This window comes from Microtus pennsylvanicus, chromosome 8 (genome assembly GCF_037038515.1).
Source record: "Microtus pennsylvanicus isolate mMicPen1 chromosome 8, mMicPen1.hap1, whole genome shotgun sequence".
Lineage (NCBI taxonomy): Eukaryota > Metazoa > Chordata > Mammalia > Rodentia > Cricetidae > Microtus > Microtus pennsylvanicus.
The window spans coordinates 46,788,425-46,809,082 of NC_134586.1; the positions used below are offsets into that span (position 1 = coordinate 46,788,425).

Genomic DNA, 20,658 nt, shown 5'->3' on the forward strand with positions numbered 1-20,658 from the left:
ACAGGTTGTCATTTCTAACTGTTTAGCTTTGGATTCGAAAAACATGTTTTTGCTTGTTGTTTGACCAAAGGAAACGTTTGTACCCAAACTACTTTCCCCGATGAGAGAAGCTCAGGTGCTCGTCAGCATTTCAGTGCGGCTCTTAAGGCCCTGCAGTCAGTCAGTCCAGGTCTAAACCAAACACAATCCAATCGTCCTCTTCTCTGGTTATCATTCTGCTATTTCCTGGCTTCTTTCCTGGATGAAAGGCGGGGGCTATTTTTAGCTAAGACATCAGGACCCTTGCAGTGTTTTGCATGCATCACTATAAAAGCCGCTGAAAACCTTTTGTGACCTTTCCATCTTTGCAATGCCGCACATGTCAGATAATATTCTTGGAACTGCTATTTCTTTGGTTCATTATCTTTCCTCCAATCCATTCCTTTTGCGTTTAACACCTGTACATCTTCCACTATGGAAAGAAAGGTTAACAAATAAAATACGTCTGTCTATGGCAGCCATAGTACTGTGAGTTACACATGTATTGACCTGACCTAGGTTGCATGTATCTCACCTCATACACCTGTTCTTTAATGGCAAGACCTTGAACGTCTATGTAGGGGACATAACATTAACAACCATCCTCATTCCATACCACAGGTTTCCCTGTTAGCCTTTCTAACGGAATCAGTCTTATTCTCTACGCCCACCACAGACACCAGGCTGTTTTCGGTATACACATTCCCCAAAGCTAGAGGTGCTATTAATATATGACTGTCTGTGTTGGAGGCAGGGTCTTACTATGTGTTCCAGGCGGGCCTGTGAACTATCATGTTGCTGCCGCAGCCTCCCAAGGGCCAGGATTACAGGTGTGCTGTAGACAGAGGTTTCTTGTCCTGCCGTTACTCTCAAACACCGAAGCTTATATTAATTACAAATGCTCGGCTGATGCGCAGGCTTATTATGAACTAGCTCTTACATTTTAAGCTAACCCATATTCCTTATTTACGCTCTGCCACATGGCGGTACCTTTACTAGCATGGCACATTCATCTCCTGATCCCTCTGTGTCTGGCTGGCAACTCCAGACTCCGCCCTTCTTCATCCCAGCATCCTCCTAGTTTGGTTGTCTTACCTGGCTACTGGCCAAACAGCTTTTTATTACCAATGAGAGCAGGGACTAGAGAGATGGCTCACAGGTTAAGAGCATGAACTGCTCTCTCTGTAGGTCCTGAATTCAATTCCCAGCAACCACATGGTGGCTCACATCCATCTGTAATGAGATCTGGTGCCCTCTTCTGGCAGGCATGTATTTGGACAGAACACTGTATATATATCATAAATAAATCTTTAAAAAAAAAAGCTGGGCAGAGGTGGTGCATGCCTTTAATCCCAGCACTCAGGAGGCAGAGGCAGGCAGATCTCTGTGAGTTTGAGGCCAGCCTGGTCTACAAGGGCTAGTTCTAGGACAGGCTCTAAAACTACAAAGAAACAGAGTCCAGGGTTTAAACCAGCCATGCTTAGTGCTTTGGTGAGCTTTAGGTTCAGTGAGAGAACCTATCTCAAAAAGTAAGGTAGAGAGCAACAGTGGAAGATGCCAGATGTTGACCCCTGGTCTCCACACTCAAATGTGCATACATATGAACATGTACACACATGCATGTGCACACAGACACAGAAGTATCAGGAAGAGTTAAACCTCTCCCTGTGGAGGGACACCTTGCTCAGCCTTGATAACAGGGGAGGAGGGGAACAACCTGGCACCCCAAGGAGGGGGGCAGGGAAAGGGGTAACTGGAGTTGGTATGTAAAATAAAAAGTAAGTTTTTAAAATTAAAAATATGAAAAAAAAGCCAGGCGGTGGTTGCGCACACCTTTAATCCCAGCACTCGGGAGGCAGAGGCAGGCGGATCTCTGTGAGTTCGAGACCAGCCTGGTGTACAAGAACTAGTTCCAGGACGGGCTCCAAAGCCACAGAGAAACCCTGTCTTGAAAAACAAAAACAAAACAAAAAATGAAAAAGAGTTAATCCTCAGCAAAATCCAAGGAAATGAAATATATTCACAAAGTATTAGGTACCCACAGCATGCCACTTGTGAGTCAGAGCTGAAGCAAAGGGCCCAGTGACATTCATCACTGATGAACGACTTAGCCTCTGGGTCACACCACTAACCAGATTCCCACAGTTGTTTAAATTCATATTTTTATCTTCTTGATTAAAATACAAGGAATTTATGTGTGGGAGGGGGGGTTTCCATGGAAGAAACTCAAGGCAAACTTGGAGAAAACTGTGTTTTGTTAATTTTGATTTGAGGAGCTGTTGAGGAGTTTCCTGGATTGCATCTCTCTACAGACGAGAGGGCGCTTAGCCTGTTCTTTAAAACACGACACAATCAGCAAAACTTTATTGTGGGAAATTTAAACATAGGCATTCTTTTCTTTTCTTCCTTTCTTTCTCTTTCTCTTTCTTTTCTTTCTTTCTTTCTTTCTTTCTTTTTCTTTTTGTTTCTCTGTGAAATAGTCCTGACTGCTGTCTTGTAACTTGCTTTATATACACCAGGCTGGCCTCAAACTCACAGACATCACCTGCCTCTGCTTCCCGCGTGCTGAGATTAAAGACTTGCGCCACCACCGCCCAGCTTACATAGGCATTCTCATTTGCCGAGTACAATCCCTGAGACCTATGTAAAAGCTATAGGAGAAAACCAACTCCTCAAAGCTGTCCTCTAACCTCCACGTGTGTGTCTTGGCTTGTGTGCTCTTGTGCATGTGCGTACACACACACACACGCACACACATGCAGAGTAATAACAAAATTTCAATTTTTACCTTCATAGGAATGATGGAATAAAAGCATCACAGAGCTGTCACCCAGTATCTTATCAAAGCCAATAATTTCAGTGGCAATCTTCCCAGGCTCTTGTGCCCCACCCCTCCTCCTCATTGTCCTAATGCAAACCAACTTAATATCTTCTTGAGAATCTTCTTGTCACTATAGGCATTATTCTGCTTTCTATTACTGCAATAAAATGTCCCTTGTTAGGTTTCTGTGTGTGCGCATCTGTGTGTGTACATGTTCTTGTATAAGTATACACGTGTTCATATGGGGGAGGTGCGCAGGTGTGGGCAGGTGCATGTAGACGTATGAGCATGTGTACATGGAGACCAGACTTTGCCATCAGGTAGCTTTCCAAAATCATGTTTCACCTTTATTTTTTAAAGATTTATTTTTATACTTAATTACGTGTCTGTGTGTACGTCTGTGTATGGATATATACACTTGTATCCTGGTGCCCATGGAGGCTGGAGGCGTCAGATATTCCTACAGTTGGAGTCAGTGGGGTTTTTAGCCACCTGATGTAGGTGCTGGGAACTAAACTTGGATCCTTTAGAAGAGTAATCCATACTCTTAATCTCTGAGCCCTCCCTCTAGCTCTTATTTTTATTTTTGAGACAAAGTTGCTCACTAAACCTACTTATTATTATTATTATTTGGATAGACGTTCCAGTCAGTGAGCTTTGGGGATTTGCCTGTCTCTTCTAACATACACACACAACACAGACACACGCACACACACATACACACACACACACACATACACACACACATACACACACATATACACACACATACACACATACACACACATACACGCACATATACACACACATACACACACATACACACATACATACACACACATACACACACACATACACACATACACACACATACACACACATACACACACATACACATACATACACACACATACACACACACATAGACACACACATACACACACATACACAAACACACACACACACATACACACACATACACACACACATACACACACATACACACACATACACACACATACACACACATACACACATACACACACATACACACACACATAGACACACATACACACACATACACACACATACACACACATACACACACACACATAGACACACACATACACACACATACACACACATACACACACACATACACACACATACACACACACATAGACACACACACATACACACACATACACACACATACACACACATACACACACATACACACATACACATACATACACACATATGCACACATACATACACACACATACACACACATACACACACATACACACATACATACACACACATACACACACATACACACTCACATACACACACATACACACACATACACACATACACATACATACACACACATATGCACACATACATACACACACATACACACACATACACACATACACACACATACACACACATACACACACATACACACACATACACACACACATACACACACATACACACACACACATACACACACACACACACACACACACACTCTGGCACTGGGAATCCAAACATATCCTCATGCTGTGTATCAGTCACTTCAATGACGGAACAAGCTCCACAGTCCCTGGTTAGGTTCTTTATAAAGAAAGTAAAAAATAAAATAAAGTAATAATACTTACGTCAGGTTTTGAAGGCTCTGAGGAGCACTTTTGGGCTGTATTGCATCTTAGGAGGTGGAGGATGGTGAGGGGGAGCAGTCATAGGCTGACACATGAAGCCTGAGGAAGGGAGTAGCTAGGGGGACCCAAGTTTGCTTTATATATAAAGCTCCTGTCAGCACACACCTTTAATCCCAGCACTCATGAGGCAGAGGCAGGTGGATCTCTGTGAATTCAAGGCCAGTCTGGTCTACAGAGTGAGTTCCAGGACAGCCAGGGCTACACAGAGAAACCCTGTCTCAAAAACAAAACAAAATAATAATAAAAAACCCTCCTGCCTTAGGGTTACTATTGCAATGATGAAACACCATGAACAAAGCAATTTGGTGAGGACAGTATTTATTTTCCCTTAAACATCCTTATCATTCATTGTTCATCATCAAAAGAAGTCAAGACATGAACTCAGATAGGGCAGAAACCTGGAGGCAGGAGCAGATGCAGAGGCCATGGAGGGGTGTTGCTTACTGGCTTGTTCATCATGTCTTCCTTAAAGAACCCAGAACCACCAGCCCAGGGATGGAACCACCCATATGAGCCCCTCCCCAGTTTCAATCACTAGTTAAGAAAATGCTCTACAGGATTCCTATAGCCCAGTCTTATGGAGGCATTTCTCAATTGAGGTTCTCTCCTTTTAGATAACTCTGTGTCAAGTTGATATAAAACAGGCAAGCACAACTCCTTTGACAGCACTAATCAGATTCTCAAGAGAATTTTATTATCCCCCCCCCCAAACATCACCCTCAAAGGCCTAATTACTTCTCTATAGGCCCTGCCACCTAAAGCTTCCACTCCCAGCACTGCTGGCCAAGAGCCTGACATGAGGCAAATGTAGGTCAAACCATCCAATCCAATGCAAGCTACAGCACTCTGCTCTCCTTCTGTTCCTTAGACAGGGCCATGGACCAGTGTGGGTTCCTTAAACAGGTACTTTTGGGGGGTTGAGAGTTGGATTTGGAACTGAATCTCTTGTAGTCAGGCTAGCCTTACAGGTTTTGTCATGGAACCTGACCTTGAAATCATAATTCTTTGCTTCTACCTAAGTCCCGGAATCTCAGAATATCTGTACCACACCCATTCTCAACACTGACTCGAGATAAATTTCCTAAATCCCAAGTTGGAGTACAAAATGAAGGAGCCAAATAGTTCAGGCCAAGAATCTTCACATAAATGAGTATTTGTTCTTGTGTAAAATTTTAGGAGATAATATTTTGCTTCTCAAACAGGAGATGCACAGCAAATATTACTTGCTATGCTTTTATGGGGATATAAAAATAAATTATTAGTCCTTTGCCTGGCAAATGTTAATATTCCCTATCATTTTGCTTTCGTTTCATTAAGAGTCATGAAATCCATCACTAGAAGAGGAGAACTATAGATTATGGTTGTCCTCCACAGTTCATTTGTTCCCCTCTCCAGAGACTGTTCACGGCCATCCACGTGGGATGGTATGACTTAAATTCTGAGCAGGGGAGAGAGAGAAGAGGTAATCTCCCTCACTTTGCTAAAAGGAAATTGAGCTTTCTCTGCAATGGGGAGAGATGAGTACATTTGACATATGGCCCAGACAGGGAAGGACCTGGGAGAGCTGGTTGAGTTGACCTCCTGGCCAAGAACATGGAGGGCCTCCTGACCCACACATTCAAAGCAGGAAGAAACACTCGAGTGGCTCTTATTTGAAATCCTCTTGGTAAACTTGTTCATCATCTCTTTCTTAATCCCTAGGCTGAATATTTCTTTCTAATGCGTTATGATCATTTTGTTATATTTTAAACTTTAGTTATCTTTTAAAATAGGCGTGGGATGCTGGAGCTATGGCTCAGTGCTTGAAAGCACTCTTCCACAGGATCTTGACCTCCATGGGCACCAGACACGCATGTGGCACACAAACATGCAGACAAAATAACAATGCACATGAAAATAAAGATAAGTAAATCTTTACAAGTAAGTAAATAAAATAGTGGTGGCCAGGGATGGTGGCACATGATTCTAATTCCAGCATCAGGAGCTGGAAAACCAGGAATTCAAGGCCTTCCTGTTACATAGTGAGATTGAGGCAACTTTAGGTAGCATGAGACCCTGTCTCAAAACCAAAATTTAAAAAGAAAGATGTTCATTGTGTAGTGATTGTCCTTCTGAGAGCAGGATTAACCCCACACTGACCTCATATTGGTTTGGACTCTGGAACTGATGACAGACCAAACCCAAAAGGGATGAGTCCAGATTTTATATGGATATGTGGTGATAGCCAAACAAACACACATTAACAATATCAAGGACAGAAGATCTTAGCCCTTAATATGGCCAAGAAGCAAAAGTGGGGCTGGCTAGCTCAGGAATGGAGCTGAAATAGGGGAGAGGACATGACTCGGGGTCACAGTGTTCACAGGTCAGAAAGGAGTTCTTCTCCCCCACTGCAATCTGAGAATGTTAGACTTACAGGCATTTCCTCCATACAGTCTTGATGTCCCACAAGAAGAACTTGCTTACCAAGTGGAGCAAGGATCTCATGAGAAATGAAGAAACATAGGTAGTTTGATCATGAGCATTACAGGAAGGCAAAGACCAGAAAGACCAAAGACTCTATCTGTTTTCTTGCTAGTGTCCAAAGCCAGAAACATGTCAAATACCTACAGACTAAGAAATGTGTGTGTGTGTGTGTGTGTGTGTGTTTGTGTGTACGTGGGGCGGGGGGGGGGGTCAGACAGTCACGGAACAACTGTAAATTTTCTCGTGGTGTTTAAGTGAATTTAAATCTTTCTAAGAAGTGGAGAGGGGTGTTTGAAGAAGAAATAAACTTTAACTATTAAACTTTCAGTGAACAACAATAGCAAAGGTAATAAGCCATTGACAGCAGACTAATGGCTTTATGTAATTGTGTTCCTTTCAATAGAGACAGGTTATTAAATATATACCTACCACCATTTAGTTCTAATATCCTTATAAACCTTATAAAGCAACTCAACATTTTTTTTTCAAAAATCCTTTGTCAGACCACACATGTCACCGTATTCATAAAAGATTAGAACAATTATGCAAATAGCATTCTAGAAATAGCTCTGGGTATCCCACAATTCCTCAAGATAGATATGCAAATGAAACTGATCGTGACTGTGGGCTTAAAGAACTACACGTGGCCCAATTACACTCTCCATGCCTCTTTGCTGAACGCAAGCCTGGGATGCTGGTCTTTTCTCTTTCTCTCCAGCACACGGCCACACTTACAGGGAAACAGTCAAAGGCTATTGTGGAAATGGGGGGAGGAGGACAGAATGACAAATCCGGAAAAATCTCATCTTCTGGGGTATTTTAATTTAGGATTTTCCTGCCCACTCCCGGGGCTGGGATGGACTTGAAGCTCCATGCTTGCTCCACAAGTCCCAACCTCTGCTATAGATTTTTTCTCTCCTCTCCAACTCTCTCTTTTTCTCTTTCCCTCTCTCTCTGTCTCATTCCTCTCTGTGTATGTCTTTCTATCTCTGTCTCTCTCTTGTTTGTGTTCTGTGTGTGTGTGTGTGGCATATGTATGTATGTGTATACATTTGTACAGATAGAGGCCGTTGGTTATCAAGTGTGTATATATATGTGTATAGATAGAGGATAGTGGTTATCTAGTGTGTGTGTATACATGTGTGCAGACAGAGGATACTGATTATCTAGTGTGTATCCATGTGTGCAGACAGAGGCCACTGGTTATCCAGTGTCTTTCTCAATCATTCTTCCCTTTATTTTCATCTCTCAATAGCCTGGAGCTCACCAATTCCTCTACGGCAGGCCAGGATGCACTTTGGGGCCCCTAAACTATGGGGTGACAGTCCTCTGCTGCTGCCTTAGCTTTTTCCCTGCATGCTGGGATCAAAATCCCGGTCCTCAAGCTTAAGCAGCAAGCACTTCACCCACTGAGAGCCTCCCCAGCCAAACTCTACAACTATTGAACGGGCACAGAAATGTAAATGATTCCCAAGGCAGCTCTGCAGCTGTTGGGTGGCTCTGTCTTCCAGAAAACAGATCTTTGCCCCTCTCTCCAGGTTCCAAGCAAGAAACCATGTGTGCTTCTCACACGTCAATTCCTGGCAGAAAATTAAGATGTCCCTCCCACAAGGCTACCCAGATTGGCATTCTTCAGGTCATGTAGTTGTACCCAAGAAATGTTTAAATGCCCAGCCTCCTAAAAGTTTCTATTCTTCCCACCTGTTGGAGGGTGGCCACTTAGAACTTAGTTTGTAAATGATTAAATGGTTCGTCCTAGAAATCAGGAAGTAATCGTTTCCATCCACCCATCTCCTTAATGTTACCAGGAAGGAAGATAAGTACATTTGCACCTCTCGAGTGTGTTTGCAGTTTCTTGGTATAATTTAACTGACCTCAAGTCTTCCAGATGTAAATCTCAGGCTACTCATTTACCAGATACAGGGTTGGCTGGGTATCTCCTAAGCCTTCCCTTGATTAGGTTTGCTCTTTCTTAAAAGAGAACCCACAAAATACTTTTCCCCGTGGTGCAAGCCTGTTCCTCCTCCCTCATGCTTTGGAAGAGGTTCAGTGGTCCCTTTGTTTGTTTTCTGCAGAGTTTGGGCAGAACTCCCCAGTGGCATCTTTGCTGGGTCTTTCTGGCATCGACATGTTACGTAACAAACTCCTTTCCCAAAAATGACCCCATTCCTTTCTGGCACTAGGATATTCCAATACAATACGGACAAGAAATTTTGAAGAGAGAATCCTGTGACTTTATTTTCCTGAGAGAAATCAATTTTTAAAACGGATTCCGGAGTGAAGGAATCACAGGGAAATGTACAGCCCACGAGAAGGGGAAGGCAGAGCCTAGGCCATTTTGATTCCAATGCTCTGGTTTCTCCTTTCTCGTCCATTGGGAAACCAGAGCTGAATGCTTGCCAGCCTTTCCAACCAGGCTGGAATGAAGTCTGGCCTCTGTGTTATCCCAGCTCTCTGTGTGGACCCCGTCTTGGCATCTGTCTGGTTCTGCCTTGCTTTATGACTCGGAGCGCCTTTGCCAAGTTTCCCCTGTTAATTAACTAGTAACCAAGAAAACTGCACCTCATTTGCCCTGTGCCTAGCCCCGGCCAACACAGGCCAGGCTTCGTGCTGGCTTTTGGTGTGTGTTGGTTGGGTGGATTTATATGTTACTTCCCAGATTCCTCTAATTAGATATACGACTGTCGTAGTTACTTTTCATTTTTTCTATGACAAAAACCTCTGGCAGAAGCAACTTCAGGGAAGAAAGATTCGCTCTGGCTTACGGTTCAGGGGACATAACTCACCATGGCAGGTCACGAGTGCCCTGTGAATGCCAGGTGACTATAATTCACTGAGGCATGCTGACCGGAGAGTGGGTGGGTCTGTGGTGGTAGGTGTCACAACAGTGGCCTCTCGCTGAGAGTGACCAGGAAGCAGAGGCAGGACAGGAGGTAAGGTGGGCTATGACTCCCAAGGTGTGCCCCTGTCACCTACGTCAGCCAGCAAGGTCCTATTTGCCAATCGTTCTGCAGCCTCCCAGAAAAAAAAACCGCTAGCTGAGGGACCAAATATTTGAACACATGAGCCTGGGGCAAGGGGAGACAGGACGTTTCATACTCAAAACATCATAACCTTTAAAAGCTACACATATATTGGTCAAAAAAGTTTACTACAGTATAACTACATAGAACCAGTCTTGTAATAATAAATAATGAAAATCTATTTCAACCCAGGTATGATGGCTCACAAGTTTAATAACTACAGCTGTAAGGCAGAGTCAGCCAGATTTCTGTGAGTTCCAGGCCAGCTTGATCTACATAGTGAGTTCCAGGCCAGTCAAGGTTGCACACATTGAGACCCTGACTCAAACAAACAAACCAAAAACCTAGTTCATTATTTTTCTGAGGTCCAGATTATTAGTAGAAGATAGGACAATCTGATAGGTAGAAAGCATGAGTTTGGGATCCAACTTTGTATGTGTGTCTGTGTGTGCAGGTGCATAAGTGTACAAATGTGCAGATGTGTAAGGATCCATGTGGAGCTCAGAGGACACCCTCAGGCACTATCTACTTTAGTTTCTTACCTTCTCTTTAGTATGCATATGTATGTGTGCATGTTTGTACATGTGTGGTGTTATGCGTGTGTTGGATGCCAGTTGCTCTCCACCATATATATTGAGGCAGGATCTTTCCCTTGAACCCAGAGTTCACCAGTTGAGCTAGATTAGCTAGCCAGCTTACTTCAGGATCCTGTCTCTAGCTCTCTTGTACTGTGGTTACAGTCTGACCGCCACACCAACCATATGCTTGCATCAATACTGTGGATGAACTTGGCTCTTCTGACCTTCTAGCTTGCTCATCAAGTGCTTTACACATATTTACACACACACACACACACACACACACACACACACACACATGAGTACCCTATTTGCACGCATGCCTACATGACAGAAGAGAGCATCAGATAGAACAGGGCATCAGATCCCATTGTAGACGGCTGTGAGAGACCATGTGGTTGGTGGGAATTGAACTCAGGACCTCTGGAAGAGCAGCCAGTGCTCTTAATTGCTGAGCCATCTCTCCAGTCCCTACACCATTTTTTTGAGACAGGGTCTCTTACTATCCTGGGACTCTATAAGTAGGTTACCCTTGCCAGCTAGTGAGCTCTGTGAATCCTTGTAATGACTGAAACCATAGCTGATTTCACTTCAAAGTTAAAAGTCTAGAGATTAATAAGGTCTATGGCCTTCATTGAAATCATAGTGTATCTCTCTCCTCGTGGTCTTAAGATAACTGGGCTGCTGTGGCTCCAAGCATCACATCCTCACCCCAAAGAGAATGAGTAAAAAGGGGAAAGAGGACTTTTTAGCAGCTAGGTTGAACCCTAAAACTTGTGTTCAAGTTGGAGACCAAGGAGAAACTTGGTATGGAAAGAGAGCTGACACAGTGGGTAAGGACAGCTCCCCATTGTCTTCCTTACCCTTCACGAAGAGGGACCTAAATAAAGGTCACTGGTCTTGACTGCCTGCATGGGTGAAGTGTCTCCCCAATGATCAGAGAGAATATTTGGAGGCAGCTGCATTTCACAACCCAGCCACTCAGTGTCCTGACAGTTTAAGATGCTTAAGAGAGACAGTAAGTCAGTAGTTACCTGCTCCAGGCTGCTCCAGGCAACAAGAGCTCATGACAACAGTGCCTTCAGTCTCTACCACGGTGCACCATGGGATACAGTCCACCCTATGTGGAGGGGAAGCATTCACTCTTTATGTCTGAAAGTTTAACATGTAGTTCAGAGGGGTGGGGCAGTAAGTTCTTTGGACATAGCAGCAAATCCTAATGTCTGTGACACTGCCAATGACCTGTGGTGGCTAGAGGACAAGAGAGTGGCAGAGGAGAGGTTGAGGGTTGGTGGGGGGGGGGCAGAAGACACCGTGTGTCCCATGAATTGAGGCACAGCCTTCCTGGAGGGAATGAAGTGAGGACATTTTAGCCGGACAAAAAGGATTTCCCAGTCCTTGGCCTGGGTCTAGTTCAGAGCCAGTGTCCAGGCAGGACCTGGGGCGCTGCTGTTTGTACAGTCTCCTTGTGTTCATGCTTCCTGAGATATTGACCATTTCAAACCCTATCACCCTGCTGGACATAAAATAGGGAGGAATCCCCAGGCAGGGGTGGAGGGCATGGAAAGTAAACCCACAGGCAATTCGAAAGGGAATGTGGAAAGGGAATGTAGGGCCCGCCAACGCTCTCCCATGACAACAAAGATGGTCCACCCAGTCCAGAAGGTTGTTAGGAAGAGAAGAAGTGCAACCCGCCTATTCAGCGACCCACCTGAGCTCTCGGCTGGGGTTTCATCTTCCTTGGAACTTTGGGCCATGAGAGTAAAATGGAGGAAGAAACAAAGATGCTAAAGAACAAGGAAGCTGAGTTGCGTGTCAGTGGAGGTGTGGGCAGAAATAAGGATTAGGAGAGGCTGAGACACCTGTGGAATTGCTGGACTGCGTGTCATGTCCACAGTTTGTCTGAATGATTGGGGATGTCACCATCTGATGGCTAAGACCACCTCTGAGAGCTGGCATTGACTGATGACCCAGACAGTCCTTGTTAAACCTCTGCTCCAGGCCTGCGGCACTTGGGGACTGGTTGTGTTCCCAGCAGGGTCCAGTCTTCTCTATTGCTATTTCAGCTGAAGAAATGAAACCACCACCACCACCAAAACCAAGGAAACAAGGACGCTGCAAAGCAGACCTAGAAGTTCACCGCTCCTATAGGGCAGGACATCTGAAAGACAGGGGGCTGATGGCCAGACCAAAGAATGTGCTGAAAAATTATATTTCCATTCTTTAAAAAGAGACAAAGGAAAGGGGGAGATGGGGGAGAGAGAAGCAATAAGAAAGGAAAGGGGAAAAAAGAAGAGGTGGCTTGGTGAGACGGGTCAGCAGAGGAGCTCGCTGGCCACTCACCAAGCCTGGCACGTTGTTTGATCCCCAGGACCCGCACGGTGAAGGAAAGAACCAACTTCTTCAAGCTCTTCTCTGACCTCCGCACGCACGCTTTGGCATGTACTCGTGTGTACCGCACATGCACGCACTCATACACAGGCACACACATCAAAAGAATGGAAACCAATTTGACAAAGCCGACAGTGGATCCAAAGATTACTTATTATTATGGCTACCGGTTTGTTACACGCTCCCAATTTTTTCTAGACGTACCCACATTTAAAAAAAAAAGAAAGCCAGGTTTCAATTTACACAGTTCTACTCTTTCTGTAAAGCTATTTGACAGAGGGTACCAAAAGACCTAAACCTGATTATACTCAATAAATCCATGCCAGGAAGTGCAGATGGAGATTTCTATACATAGCTTATTTTTTTCTTTTGCTTTGAGTATAGGGACAGCTCATTCAGCTCACCCTGGGGAGAGGAGTGTGCTGAATTAATGTCCCAAATTAGAAAATGAGCCATCTCACTGAGGCTTCCCTGAGTGCGCTGTATCTGCTCTGCCACAAGGAGCTGAGTATTGGGGACACAGCTGCACTTCCCCTGATGACCGCTTTGTGCTGCTCTGCCTCGAATCCTCACTGGAAACCGTACCTTCCTCTGTGACCAAGTTCGCACCCAGCATGTAGAAAGTAAGTCCTGTCTTGAAACAATGGAGGGCTGTGGAAGACGACTTCTCCCCAGAGAAGGGTCCCTGACTCAGCACACCCCAACAGGAACCACTAGCTTGTGTACACAAGTCAATCTAGTTCTTCTGAAACTATCCCAGGATCTCAGGGGCCCCAGCTGCAGCAGGTGAGGTTGTCTCTGCTGTAGTCTAAACGCTGCCTGAGGCTGGAATAACTCAAGGTGAAGGCCGCACAGTGAAGGGTGGGGTCCTGTGGCTTGCAGGTACTAAATAATCTGAATAAAACCTGGCTTTGGTGACCTCACTTGGACAGAAGTGTGGCAGAGGGTTTATTTGCCCTGCCCCTCTTGAAAACCCAAGGGCAGAATTTTATTTGATCTAAATTCACAGAGAGTAAAGGAGTCTTCCAAATAGAACAGGTCTTCAACTTTCCCAAGCAGAATAAAATAATGCTGATTAGAAAAAGATTGCCCACAGGGTCTTATTGTTCACCTCTCTCGGAGTTAGTGTTCAATAATTAATACTATGCTCAAAATAAACCACAGATTTATTAAGTCCATTATATCAAAAATGATTACTTTGGTCATACCTCTCTTTTTTAAAATCACCTTTCCTCCTGTGGCTCTAGGAATCAAACTCAAGGCCTGGCTGGGACTAGGAAAATGTTCCCCTACTGAGGTTCATCTTTAACACATTGCTTTTGTGTTTAAAACCATTTAAAATAGTATGTATTTGTTCACTGTTTCTTTCATTTAAAGAGATGACTCCCCCCCTTTTAAAAAAGATTTATTATGTATACAGTGTTCTGCCTGCATGTATGTCTGCAGGGCATAAGAGGGCACTAGATCTCATTATGGATGGCTGTGAGCCACCATTTGACTGCTGGGAATTGAACTCAGGCCCTCTGGAAGAGGAGCCAGTTCTCTAACCACTGAGCCATCTCGCCAGCCCCAATTTGCCCATTTTTACCTTGCACTCCCAAGTTAAAAGGCAGTAGCTGGGGAGATGGCTCAGTGGGAACCAGTTCACATAAAAAGTAAAAATCTGGGTGCACCTGTCTGTCACCTTCAGTGCTGAGGAGGTGGAAATAGGAGGGTCCTTGGGGATTACAAGCCAGCCAGTTGGCAAGTGAGAGACCCTGTCTCAAAAACTAACATGGAGAGTAACAGAGAAAGACCAATAGCGGCCAACTGGCCTCTGTGTGCAAAGGCATACACTCTACACACACGCACTAATCCCCACCCCCACTCACAAAGGGTTCCAAATCTCTCAGAAATGCTAAGATCCAAACCAGAAACCTGATCCGGGGCAGCACATACTAAATGACCGAGTGTGAGCTCCTTAGCCACAGCCTAAAGGGACTTGGCCCCCAACAAGAACAACAACAACAACAACAACAACACAGCCACTCCAGAATGAAAATACTGGTGTATTTATGTAATGCAAAGAGAAGTACAGATAGAAATCTTCAAAACGCAAGTTACATTAATAAAAACATAGCAGTTTAAGCAAAAAGTATTATACAGTACTTGCAATGTAGTCCTTCAGTTCCAAATGACAATGTCTAACAAAGAGATAGTATTTTAAATTATAGTTCTTATTAATCATTTAAATCAGCTATCAATAGAACAGCACCACCTAACTCAGCAAACACCACAGGAAAACGTTTTGTCTCCTGGGAGAGGCACCATTATATCCCATTTCTTTTTACCACGGACAAAGGTCTTCAGAGTGAAAATTAGCTTTATAAGACAGAGCAAAACTGGGCTTATCAAAGCACAAGCCATTTCCACAAAAGTATTTTAACTTTTTACTGGGGAAAAAAACAACAACAACAACAAAAACCAAAAACCCAAACCCCAAACCCAAACCAACCTATGGTTCTCTGCCCTCCAGAGCCCGCCCCATCTGCAATTCCCGATCAATACAAACACATGCAATACTGTTTTTTTTCTCTCCACATTACTATCCAAAACACTTTACTGTTTAAAAGTCACAACATTTCCGTTCAAGATTGATATACAGAGCAGCTACTGCTGATGCGTACTTTTTAAAGGAATATAAACAGGGCTCCAAACCTTGCTTATCAGCTGACTCAAAAGTGACTGCCTTCCTACCCATGCCCCTTTCCTCTTCAAATCCAGTGTCACCGCTGGGGAAAGTTCCCCGCACTTGCAAACAAGGCACACCTAGTCCTGTGCCCTGTGATTCAGAGGGGACTTCAGACAATTCCGTCTCTCTCTTCCATCTCCAATAGAAGATCCCCTAGCTCTCTCTCCTTCACTGCAATCAAAGGTAATGCCACTTGAGGTTGTCAAAAATAGCTTCTGTAGAAAACTGGCCATGGTCTCTAGGAAACTTTGCATGAATAAAACCAGTGTAGCCTTTATTTAAAAAAAAAATCACACGTGGAAGAAAAGAAGTCGGTACCAGTACAAAAAAGACTGCAGGGCCTACCGCCAGGAGGGAAGTATAATTAGAAGGACGGAACTGGACCACGGCATCCCCTCCCCCGCCCCCAGAACAGGAGTCTGTACAATCCAAGTGCGTGTCCACTTTGAGAGTCTTGTGAAGGCAGCGGAGAAAAACCAGACACGGGACAGAAGGGGAAGAAGCGCGGTCACAATCGAAGCCAGAGGGAGCCTGGGTGGCAGAGCGCACCTCACAAACCAATGCCTTTCAGGTCGCAGGGGAGGGTGGCCTGTGTGGCCTGGGGGCTCTGGCAGCAAGGAAACTGGGCTCTGAAACAGTCCCTCAGCTCCCGATTGAAAAGGAAGCACACCACCGGGTTGATGCCAGCCTGCGCGAATGTCAGCCACACCGAGGCTGTCAGGTAGGCCTGCGGGACAGCGCCCGGCTGCACCAGGACGCGCAGGTAACTGGCCACCACATAGGGCCCCCAGAGGAGCAGGAAGAGCAGCGTGATGGCGTAGAACATCTTGCACAGCCTCTTCTCTGTCTTGAATTCCTCCAGCACCAGGAGGCGCCGGGCGCCGCGGCCCGGGCCTGCAGGCCTGATGCCCACCAGCGCAGGTGGCGTGGGCCCGCGACCGAAGCCCGCCGTCCAGTTGGCAGCCGCCTGGCCCGTGGCTCCCGGGCCGTGGAAGGTCCAGTCGTGGCTGACGGCGGGCACCAGGCGCGCGGGCCGCATCTTGCGGCGATCGTGGATGAAGAAGAGCAGGCGGAGGTAGACGAGGTGCGTGGCGCCCACCACCGCGGCCAGCAGCAGCAGGAAGCCTAGAGCGCCCGGGGCGCCGTCGGGCCGCTGCTCCAGGGCACACGGCGCGTCCTCGTCATCCGCGCCACCTCCGTCCAGCACCGGCGGAAAGGCCGCGGCCAACGCCAGCGCCCAGGCGGCGCACACCAGCATCGCGGCGCACGGCCAGCCGGCCAGGCGCTCGGCGTAGAAGCGGTGGTGCGCGATGGCCAGGTAGCGGGTGACGCCCACACCTAGAAGCAGAAAGGCCGCGTGGAAGCAGAAGAGCGCGGCTAGGAAGGCCAGCAGCTTGCAGCCCAACGCGCCCGGAGGCGTCCCCGCCGCGGCCGCCGCGCGCCGCGCCGCCAGCATGACGGCCGGGAGGCAGGCGAGCGCGCGCAGCCCGTCGGCCAGGCACAGGTCGAGCAGCAGGTAGTAAGGCGCGCGGTGCAGGCTGCGCTCCCGCACGATGAGCAGCGCGAACAGCACGTTGCCCGCCAGGCTCACGCACAGCAGCAGGCTGAGCGTGGCCAGCCTGAGGCCCAGCGCGGCCGCCTCGGCCCCGCCGCCGCCGCCACCGCCCGGCTCACTAGCGTTCGCCATCGCGGCCGCGCTTCTCCCCGCCGGCCCTCGCCGCTCTCCGTAGGCCGTTCCCGGGCCTGTGCTCCGCCGCGTGAGCTCCCCGGGCCCGCGGGGCTTTTCAGCCGGCACCCGGGAGGCCCTGCCCCGGGGGCTCGGCGCGCCTCGGCCGCGCCGCCGCCATCTCAGCCGCGGTGCGCGCGGGAGGCGACGGCCACTCCCTGCGCCCTGGGCGCGGCGGGCTTCACTGCGGCCAGGCCCGCAGCCCCCCGCATGCTCCGCGTCCTCCTCTCGCTCCTCTTTTGCCGCCGCGCCTCTTGGCTCTGCCCCCCGCAGGGCCCGCCGCTGCCGCTGCCGCCGCCTTCGCCACCGCCTTCGCTGCCTCCGCCGCCGCCGCCGCCGAGCCCCCTCCCCTCTGCCGGAGCGCGCAGCGTGGCCGCCGCCGCCAGTCCCGCCGAGGCATCCCGCGCCGCACCGGGCCTGGCTGGGCTGGGGGCGCCGTTGCGACAGCCGGGAGGGGAGGCAGGGCCCAGGACGCGAGGTGGCGACAAGTCGCGTTTGGCCCCAGGTAAACGGGGGTCCGGCGGAGGTGGCGTCAGGCGCCAGTGCTGGGGTCACTGTGGCCGGGAGCTGGGGACACGGTGGCTTGGGGTGGCAGGATCTGGGAGGCCTGGGGGAAGAGGGGACAGGGATGTCTGGAATGAACCTTCTTCTGGAAAGGTGGTAATGATGGAGAGCAACAGAGCGGGTTATCACAGAACACGGATACCCAGGTGAAGCCTGATGTGGGCGGCAGCCCGCGGGGGACGAGCATCCCCTGCCACCCCCACACCCAGCAACAACTGCAAACTTGCTTCTGTTCCAAAACCCATCAGGTACCCCCAGGAAGCCTAGGTTTAGAGGGCAAAGGAGTCCAGATCCAGGAAGTGGCCCAGCTAGGCTCTTAATTTTACTTAGTCCTATTTCGAGGACTGGACTTTCAGGGATCCTGAAGCATGCTTGCTTTCTAACTCTTAAGTGGAACCTCAGCCAAACATGTACCACAGAAAGAAACGAGGCGTTTTCCTTGAGTTTCCTGGGCTATCCATTTCCTCTGTTAATCTGAAATGGCCAGTGGCATGTTTCTTGTCCTTAAACACCTTTGATCCTGCTGGGCTCACTGTCTGTCTGCGTCTGCACCAGCTTCATAAACAGGCTATTCTTAAGGCTTTTGGAGCAGCCTGGCTACCTTTCTGTCACTGGCTTCTGTTCATTTGCTTCCTGGCACTGTACTGTTTCCCATCATCTGTTTTTATTTCTTCTCAGAAATCCTGTCCATCTAACTCATCCCTAAATATTGTGCATGTGAGTGTGTGTGTGCTTATATCACTCTCCTTATTGCGTAGCATGGTAAAACCAGAACGAAGGGCTGTATTGTTTTTCAGATATACGCATTTAGAAACACTCTACATGCGTAATGGGCCTCTTGGTGGGCATTCCTAAGATCACCAGCACAGAGAGTCAGAACTTGGCCTGTGACAGAAAAGGAATCTCAGATGGTGCCGGAGCAGAAGAAGGGTGCGTGTGAGCAGAGCTGTGATGAGCGTGGTTATTCTGCCAGCAGGGTTTAAGAGGGTAGGGAAATATTGTGGTGGCCTGCCCCTGTGGTCTCAGAATCGGGAAGATGGCAAATTGGAAGCCAATGTGGACTACAGGATAAAGAGAACGGAACTTGAAAGTTAGTTCAGAGCCGCAGACTCTGCATTTGGAAATCCCTGGGGATCCCCTTAAAATGCGTTTTCTGACCCAGTATGTCCAGAATGGGCCTAGATTGTGGCACCAATATTTACTGTTGGTTCCACTGTGAGTAGCAAGGCCTTTGGATACAGTTTGGACATTTTTGCAGAAATCTAAAGGGAATGCCTTTCTTGGTACTCCTAAGTGGTCAAGGGGAAGTGGCTGGCTAGGCAGTCTTATAAATACATGTGACAGACAGAAAAAGAGCAATGTTTGCCCTAGTTAGGAATTGGGTTTTGATCATGGTATAAGAGACCAGGAGGTGGGTGGTTGCTGGTGTTTGTTACTGGCCCACAGACCAAGTCTTTGGAAGTATACCCTACCCTCGTGATCACAATGGGCTACAGACGTCCCGGGCAGAGAGAGAAAGAAGGAAGAAGTGGAAATGTTCCTAGCATGTAGGTTGGTCCCCCTTGAGTAGCTTTCTAGAAGACCTACATCATAAGCAAGCACAAAGTGATAGACTCCCATTCTCGGGGAGAGAATGGGAAAGGTTTTTTTTTTCTTTGTTTAAAGCCAGATGCATAGCCCTAGGCAAGGAGATCTTGCCACCACATGGGCTGTGCTTGCCCACAGAAGGAAATTTCTTACAGTCTCTGATACCATCAGCGGGTTCTTTTTATTGTTATGAAAGGCAGATTCCATACACTGAGCACCCAGATACCAAACTGTTAAATAGCAAAGTGTTATTTAATGTCATTGCCATGGCTATGTGCCGTATGTGTGGTTGCAATCTCCACTTTGCAGAAGAAGCAGTGTGCATATGTGGAGTGTCCATGTTTGTATGTGGGCTCTCTGTGTGCATGTGTGTGTATAGGCAGGAAGACAGCATTCCTCAGGTGCCAACCTCCTTTCTGTTTTTGAGAGAGGATCTCCCACTTTCTCATTGGCGTGGAGCTTGCCCAGTAGACTGGGCTGCCAAGCTCGCTAGCCCAGGGATCCATCTGGCTCCTCCTCCCTGGCACTGGGATTACAGGCACACTTAACCATACCTGGCTCTTTTATTTTAACATGGGTCTAGGGATAAATTTCGGGTCCTTCTGCAAGGCGAGAGTACTTTAGTAACTGAGCCATCTCTCCAGGCCCACTCTCTGAGTGGCTGAGTTTATAAAGACAACCGACAGTAAGTAACCAGTGCTCAGGACGGAGAATGAGAGCCCCTTCAAGGGGAGAAGGACTGTTCAAAACCAGCTAATCCAACATTGAGGTTTTACAGACTCATTCATGGCTGACTGAGAAGTGGGGCCCAGGTCCTCTCATTTCAGGTCAGACCCCTCCACACTGAGTTGGAATATTGATAGCGTTTGTTTTTATGACTATAAATCACTCAACAAGTCATTTAACCTCTTGAAATCTAGAATGTTCACATTTACAAAATGGGGTATTGATTTCCTAGGGTCTCTGAGTCTGCAGTTTAGTTTGTATGTGAGGGGAAAAATGGAGTTTAAATGGGTCTGTTTC

General features: G+C 47.2%; 1 protein-coding gene across 1 annotated transcript; it reads right to left on the bottom strand.

Annotated features, from left to right (window-relative positions):
• Positions 1-15,055: 15,055 nt before the first annotated feature.
• Gpr27 (G protein-coupled receptor 27) lies at positions 15,056-17,818 on the bottom strand. Its single transcript, XM_075983359.1, has one exon. It carries the CDS (start codon positions 17,443-17,445, stop codon positions 16,309-16,311), a length of 1,137 nt encoding a protein of 378 aa, XP_075839474.1. The 5' UTR covers positions 17,446-17,818; the 3' UTR covers positions 15,056-16,308.
• Between the last annotated feature and the right edge of the window lie 2,840 nt (positions 17,819-20,658).

Excerpts from the sequence above, each read along its gene's own strand:
- Gpr27 (XM_075983359.1), bottom strand. The coding sequence starts at position 17,445 with ATGGCGAACGCTAGTGAGCCGGGCGGTGGCGGCGGCGGCGGGGCCGAG.